Source organism: Sapajus apella, unplaced genomic scaffold (assembly GCF_009761245.1).
Source record: "Sapajus apella isolate SASKATOON/1434 unplaced genomic scaffold, GSC_monkey_1.0 scaffold14, whole genome shotgun sequence".
In the NCBI taxonomy this organism is placed as follows: domain Eukaryota; kingdom Metazoa; phylum Chordata; class Mammalia; order Primates; family Cebidae; genus Sapajus; species Sapajus apella.
In genome coordinates, this window is record NW_022436954.1 from 2,349,712 (window position 1) to 2,357,495 (window position 7,784).

The 7,784-nt window shown below is 60.6% G+C and overlaps 1 protein-coding gene across 9 annotated transcripts in view; it reads right to left on the reverse strand.

Annotated features, from left to right (window-relative positions):
* Positions 1-6,808, reverse strand: part of TPCN2 (two pore segment channel 2) — a 33,462-nt gene extending 26,654 nt beyond the window's left edge. For 8 of the 9 annotated variants that reach the window (XR_004270240.1, XR_004270243.1, XR_004270241.1 and 5 more), the window contains exons 1-4: positions 6,590-6,808; positions 1,503-1,567; positions 783-859; positions 219-396 (exon numbers count right to left, since the gene is read on the reverse strand). Coding sequence is in view for 6 of the 9 variants with exons in the window: in XM_032282538.1 (XP_032138429.1) it covers positions 219-396; positions 783-859; positions 1,503-1,567; positions 6,590-6,698 (429 nt within the window). In the remaining 3 variants the exon portion in view is untranslated. Of the gene's footprint in view, positions 1-218; positions 397-782; positions 860-1,388; positions 1,568-6,589 lie in introns of all 9 variants that reach the window. The other variant, XM_032282541.1, reaches the window with a different exon arrangement.
* Positions 6,809-7,784: the final 976 nt, after the last annotated feature.

Here is a 7,784-nt window from a genome sequence, read left to right on the forward strand (position 1 = left end):
TGGCACACGGCCTCAGTGCGCACGCTGGACGGAGGAGGGCTGGCACAGCCTCTGCCTCAAGCACATGCTTGTCCAGGAACCCGTGTTTTGCTCAGCAGGTCAAAGTGCAAAGTCTGGGGAAAGGCAGCCTGCTCCAGAGAACCGGCAATAAACCATGACAGCAGCGGTCAGGCACTGGAAGGCCAGGGCAGCGTGTGGGGGCCCAGTGCCCACCTCACCTTCACAGAGAGGTCGGCCACAAAGACCAGGAGGCAGAGCACCTCGACGCTCTCAGTCAGGCCGCAGGGCAGCTCCCAGGGCACTGCGCGGTAGCGCACGTCCGCCGTGCGGGTGAGCGAGGACGGGGTCTCAACAAAAGCCAAAAACAGGATCAAGAAGATGGTGAAGCTCAAAGTCCTGGCAAAGGGACAGAAACATGAACAGGCAGGAGCCAGCAGCCCCCGGGGCCCAGAGTCTGATCAGCGGCTCTCCGTTTGGAAGCACAGGAGCTGGCACGGCCTGAGCATGGACACTCGTGACTGGGAAGATCACGAATCTGCTCAGAGCTCCACTGCCGAGGGCTGACCCCGCATTCCAGTAATGAAACCTTGTTGTCAAAGGAGCCCTCCTTTGACAAGGGAGGAGGGCTCCTTTCCAGAGAGGGTGACGGTAGCGGCCTCGTCTATGTGAGGAGGGGAGCCTGCCTGAACCCTGAGATCAGGTGTGGTTCCCACTCGGGGGCCAGCCTCCCCCCACCATGCAAGCCGGCAAGAACCCTGAGTTCCGCATGGGTGCGTTCTCACCGTTGGCACACGTTTGAGTAATACCGTCGGTAAAGCCACAGCGAGCTGGCATCCATTCGGTGGTTGATGGAGCGGTACTGGAAGTGAAAAGTCACACGAGGCATGACGGGCTACGTGCAGGGTGTACCCGGACCCAAGCCCCACACACACAGCCACACGAGGTGCCTGTCCTCATTCAAACAGGCCCAAGCCTCAGGCGGTGGATCACAGGATACACTTCAGCATGTGGACGTGGCCGGCCACGACCCAGCAGGCCCACACCATCACAAACCATGAGGTTTGGCCAACAGACAAGCACTCTCAGGCCACACACCCAGGGCGGGGTGGGTGTGCAAGCAAACACTCAGGGAACACTTGCTGAGGGCACAGCCATGCCACGGTCTGCCTGCGAGGCACTCTGTTCTCTGTGGAGGGCTGGCCCTCCCACTCCCCGAGCAGCCATGTCACCCTCCGGGATGCCCCCACCCACCCAGGACCTAGAATGGGGTGGCCCACCACAGGCCTCGGAACACCGTGCATCAAAGCAGCAAACGCTTGCAGGATGCAGAAGACAAGTCCTCCAGGGACTGAGGGAGCGCCGTGCCCAGAGGCCCTGCCCTCAGCTACCTCCACCTACAGTCCAGCATCCGAGGCCTTGGTCTGTCAGTCACCCCTGGACGGCGAGCCAATCAGAGGGCGGCCACCACCCAGGCCCAGCCACAGGGAGCAGGTGCCACCAACCTGAATAGCATCTTCGATGAAGACCACAGCCTGATCAATGCAGAGGTCCCACTGGGCTGCGGCACCTGCAGGCAGAGGGGACACATCAGGTGACCGAGCAGGATGACATGGCCTCACTCTGCAGGACCCCCGTGATCAAGGAAAGATGCCGACTGCAGTTCTTCCCAAGGCCGTTTGTAAAGAGATGCCTCCACCCAGCAGTGGGGCCGAACCATGCCTGCCCAGGGCAGGGACCAAACCAGGCAGGTGCCTCGGCATCACACACGCAGGCCAGGCCCAGGCAGGGCAGCTCCGTGTGCAGCACACACACCCAGCCAGGCCCAGGCAGGGCAGCTCCACCCGCGTGCAGCACACACCCAGCCAGGCCCAGGCAGGGCAGCTCCGTGTGCAGCACACACCCAGCCAGGCCCAGGCAGGGTAGCTCCACGTGCAACACACATGCAGCAAGCCCATGAGAAGCAGCGCGTCCTGCAGGGCCCTGGCACTAGGCTTGGGGTTCAGAGCCCGGCTCTTCCACAGGCTGGCAGGAAGGCTGGGGCTGGCTCCTCCTCCGTCAAGTGGGGCTTTTCACAGCCACCCACTCGGCTCCCCAGAGGGTACTGTGAGGTCCAACACGGGAGCGCAGGAGCCCCCTGCCAGGGTCCCCAAGCATGCTCACTACACGGGACTGCTGTCACCCCTCCTCTGCCCAGCCCTACCCTGGCTCCTGCATGGCCTTCATGAGCCAGGACACCACACCCAGTGCTCCGCCTACCCCCATCAACCCAGACCTCAGATTCCACACTGACAGAGAAAATTGGCATCTAGAACCCGAAGGTACCACTGTGAGGCTTCTTGAGAGCTACAAGGTCCCATCCCCTCACTGGCCCGGCCCATGGGCCAGGCAAGCCCACCCAAATCACTCCCAGGGTCAGAGCCATGGAACACCCAAGTCCCCCAGCCTCTGCTGATGCCTTCGTGTTGAAGGGTGGCCCCCCTTTACCGACAGCACAAGTGGGTGGAGCCTCCTGGCAGGCCTGTGCCAAGCTGGCAGTGGCTCCTGACTAGGAGTGGCCTTCAGGAAAAGTCAGGTGGCACAGAAACCAAGGCCCTGCACCCCGGCCTGCTCACAAGCCCCTCACCACCAAGGAGCAGCCAGTGGGCACACCTGGTCAGCCACTGAGCCATAGCAGGAAGCCTGGGTTACCCACCAGCATGGCAGGCTCCTGCCACCTCTGTCCACTGACCACAGTGAGGGGACCTGCGCTACCCACCCGCATGGCAGACACATGACACCTCTGCCCACTGACCACGGTGGGGTCTAGTCTACCCACCCACATCGCAGGCACCTGCCACCTCTGTGGCCTCGCTTCAGAGCTGCCTGTCAGCAAGTGAAGGTAGAACCACAGCAACTGAGAAGCCTGGGGAGGCTGACACTTTCCAGGGAGAGGGGGAGCAGCTGCTTTTTCACTTGAGACTCTGCTTTTACACCTGCCCCTCGAGGCCCACAGCTGCACCAAGACCAGGCAGTGACCTGGGAGGAAGCAGCAGAGGCCCGGGAGGTGCTGGGCCCTGGGCAGAGCTCCAGGCCACGAGGCCGACTCTGTGGAGGTCCTTGGGGAGGCAGCTGCTCCTGTCTGTGGGGCTCGTGCCTGGGGACATGAGGTAGAGGCTGCTGGGCCCAGGACCGATTAGAGATGTGGGGTGGCCCCAGACGGATGCAGGAACCCAGACCCCTCCCTGGCTCTGCCCGGCCCTGCTGCCTCGCTGGGAGCAAGAGCCTTCCCTCCCTGCAGCTCTGGCGCCCACACACAGCCATGAGACCCACCCTGCGGACACCAAATGTCTCCCCAGGGAAGCTCTGAAAGTGGCTACTGTTTCTGTCCCGAGTGCGTCCTGAGGTCGCTGTGAACAGAAGCCACACTGCTGTTCCCGGCTATATCTGCAGAGCCCAGAACTCAAGCACCCAAAGCTGATTTATCCATGAATCAATGAACAGCCCTGAGGGGAGCCAGTGCGGCAGGTGACCTGAGAGGCCCCACCTCACCAAATTCCCTGGGAAAAGACAGAATCTCTACCAGGAGAGATCTAGTGATACAAGCTCCTTAGACCAGAAGAGACGAGCTGCTGAGCTCTTGGCTCACTGCAGCCCCAGGACCACGGAAGGCGCTCAGGCCCACCTGGCCAGCCATCCCAGGCCTCAGCGGTGGGCAGCCAGAACCGCCCAGCACCTGTGGCTCCCTTTCACCTGGATTTCCGGTTGCTGCTGTGTAAAATTCTAGGTCTGGCCATCCTCCGTTCCACCCTGCAGCACCCCAAGGATCCTGTTCCAAATACCCAGAAGCACCCACAGCTTCCCCTGGGTGCCCCTGTTCCAGGCCCACACTCCCGCCTAACCCGCAGGTTCCGCATCTCCGGCCCACCCCTCTCCTGCCTTTCAGCCCTCCGTGCCACTCATTCTGAACTTGGCTCTGCCAACGCCACACTTTCCAAAACCCCCAGCCCTTCACCCAGGCTGCTGCTTCTGCCAGGAACACCATCCCCCAATTTGTGAGTCCAGGGACTCCCTTGGGGCAGCTCATCCACCCCTTAGCCCAACACCGTGGGAAGCAATCACCTGTCCACACAGTCACCCCCCCGTGGCTGGAGGGTTCTGCAGGGCACAGAGGACAACAGGGGCTGGGAGGCTGCCTCCAGCACTCCAGACCTGGACGCGGCTCCCTAACCCAAGCCTCTGTGCCGCAGCACCTGGCTCTGAGCTCCCGCTCCCCTCCTGCTCCAGGGTCCAGGCTGCACAAGCCGTGCCCTGACCAACACGCTGTGTGACCCTGGGCAAGTCCCTTAACCTCTTAATGCTCCAGGTCCTCACGAACCCCACCCCACAGGAGCTAAGCACAAATCGAATGTCTTACTGTAGCTAGAGTGCTTTGCTGAGTGAGCCGGTCATCAGCACTCACTACTGCTCTTAAAGCTTCTATACTACAGCAATCCCTTGTCCTCTTTCTTCATAACCAGTAAGAGCATGATTTTCTGACCCAGAAACAAGAGAAAACAACTGTCCTCAACCTTTGACCCCAGCCCCATCAGGTGGGGCTGAGTCAAAAGGACCCGACGGCAGGGTCCACTGGCGTCCTCAGGGCACCTGCAGCAGCAGTTCCCCCCACCCATTGGCAAGAGACCAACCACAGGACTTGCAAACCAGAGCACAGGCCCCGGCACAGATACGGAGCCTTTCGGAGTCTCTGCAGTTCCACGGTCTGCAAGTCTCCTCGTGGAGCCTGGCCAAGGGGATTCGGAACACAGAGCATCCCATCCACGTTCTCAGAAGCCCTGGGCAAGGCCACAGCACAGGGACAAAGAGCACTTCCCGAGAGACCCTCTCACCAGCCACACTGCCCAGCAGAGCGGGTCTCACCTGCCAGGGGAGGACCTGCAGGGCTCATGGTGCTCCTACCCAAGATGGCCACCAGCCCGCAGAGCCCCATGCAGAGGACAAATTCTGGATTCCCTCTGAATCCTCACAACACCCCCCAGGCAGTCCCCAGTATTATCTCCCTTTTACTGAGATTCGGAAACGTTAAGCGTGGCCAGGCGCGGGCTCTCACACCTGTAATCCCACCACTTTGGGAGGCCAAGGCGGGCAGATCACCTGAGGTGAGGAATCAAGACCAGCCTGGCCAACAGGTGAAACCCGATCTCTACTAATAATACAAAAATTAGCCAGGCGTGGTGGTGGGCGCCTGTAGTCCCAGCTACTCAGGAGGCTGAGGCAGGAGAATCGCTTCAATCCAGGAGGTCGAGTAAGCCGAGATCTCGCCGTCGCACTCCAGCCTGAGCCTGGGCAACAAAGCAAGGCTCCGTCTCACAAAAAAAAAAAAAAGAACAGATAGGTTAAGCAACTGCCAAGGTCACACGGCCAGGGAGTGACAGCCCCAGAAAGGCGCCCAGACCCCTAGACAGGCAGTCTATGTTCCCTGAACTCTGCCATATCCTGCGCATCTCACCAAGGGGCTGCCAGAGCGGCTCCCCGAAGAGCTCATTCCTGACTGGCCCCAGGAAGCACCTGAAGAACCTCCTGGAGGCAGCTTCTGAGGTGAGCAGACAGGTGGCCACCTTGGCCTCTGGTTTTCATCTCCTGTCAGGGTCCCCTCCTTGGCCCCGACGATTCCAACCCAGTTCCTTCCGGACAGAGGAGGAAAGAAGAAAAGAGGCCAGAGAGGGAAGTGGCCAGGTGGGAACTCACGGCAATTCTAGCAGCAGCCGCATCAGAACAGAGGGCTGCGACCTTGAGCAGGTCTCAGGGCCTCTCTGTGCCTCAGTTTCCTCATCTGCAAAGTGAAGCTAAGGTCCTTCCACCTCTAACCAGAACCTAATTCCCCCGGTGTCAGCGAGGGGCAGACGCACCCCACCCTGGGGGGGCCTCAGCAATCTTCAGGCCGGGACAGGAAACAGGAAGAGCAGGAGGGAGTGGGGAGGGGACTCTGGGCTGGCAGAGGGCAAGGGGAGGAAGCCGCCCTGGTATAGGGGACCTGCCCCAGCCCCACGGGAGGTGGGACCAGGAAAGGCGCACTACAAAGAAAGGACTCCTCGCTCCCAGCTGGTTCGAATCCCACCTCGGCCACTTACTGGCTGTGTGACTTCCGTAGGGAATGCCTCTCTCTGAGCCTCAGCTTTCCCCCAGAAGAAACGGGAAAAATCAAAATGCTGCCATCTCTGAGTTCATCAGGCGACCCTCGTTACGGCGACCCTCGACCCTCGGGAAACGCGGGGTCTGGGCCGGCCCGGGCACACGGAAGGTGCCTGCCGCTGGGGGCCGATTCCCTCGGAGCTGCCCAGGGCTGGGCGAGGGCCTCTCCGCCGGTCTGGTCGGGATCAGACGCGACCAGGCAGCGACCCCAGCTCTGCCCCGACCCCGGGCCGGGGTCCGCAGGACGCAGCCCACCCGCTCTCAGAACACCGGCTCCCCTGACGCCCGGCGCGGCCAGGGCCCCCTCGGACTCGAGCCCGGTGGGGGCGCGCCAGTCAGGACACCGGGTGCGCGGACAGCGGGACGCCCACGCGCCACCGCGGTCTCTGGCCAGCCCCCTCCCCACGCCCGGGCGGCTCACCAGGGCCGACTTGGATGCTGCGGCAAGTGGTCAGCCCCGCCGGACAGTCGCCGCCACCGCCGCGGCCCCGGCCCAGCAGGGGCTCCGACTCCGCCTGGGGTTCCGCCATCCGGTTGCCCGCGCGCCCGACCCGACCCTCAGAAGCGCAAGCCCCGCGGGCGCCCAGCTCCACTGCGCAGGCGCGGAGACCCCGCCCCTAGCGTTCTGGCAGGGGAGCGGACAGCACTGTGACGCAGGGGATCCCTGCACTTCCAGCCAATGAGAACGGGGTCTCCTGCGCGGGGCGGAGCTTCAAGGGCCCCGCCCCTTTGGGGTGGAGCTCAGGTTCCTTCTACCCAGGGCAGGGCAGCATTCTGGGTCCTAAGGATTGAGGGCTGCGGAAGAAATACGTTCTCAAAGGATGGGCTTCCGGCCAGAAGCCTCAGCATCACCTGGAAACATTTTAGAAATGCAAATTCTTGGGCCCGTCTAAACCTACTGAATCAACACTGCAGGCAGGACCCAGGAAACTGTGTTTTAACAAGCATTCGGGGGGGATTCTGATGGACGTGAGTACTGAGTACCTGGGGTGACTGCAAAGGTCTCCCCCCAGAATGGAACTGGAGTTTACCCTCTGATAGTGAAATTGGGAAGACTAAATGTAATTAAAAGTTTAAAAACACATGACATACTTAAAAAATATTTACAGCGTATATAAAAAGTGTTTCCAACATTAATGCATACAGGCTTGTATTCATTTTCTATTGCTACAGTGAAAAGTTACCACAAACTTAAACTATGAAACAACTGCCATTCATTATCTTTCAGTCCTATGGGACAGGAAACCAGCAACTCGACTGGGTCCCCGTCTCAGGGCCTCACAAGGCTAAAGTCACAGTGTCAGCTGCCATGGGCTCTTATCTGCAGACTCTGGGGAAAGCCCACTTCCAGGCTCATCCAGGATGTTGGCAGAATTCTTTCCATGGGCCTAGGACTGAGGTCCACGTTTTCTTGCTGAATGTTGCCCGGTATCATTCTCAGCTCCTAGAGGCCACTGCTTTCGTTCCATGATAGCTTGAACTCCTTCATCATCAGAGGAGCAAGCAAGAGCACAGTGAAAACTCCTCAAGATGCAGCAAGATGCTTCCAATCTCTGTGACCTCCCTTTCTGCCACATCTCTTTGCTTCCCCCCTCCCTTTTGGGGGGGAAGTGTTT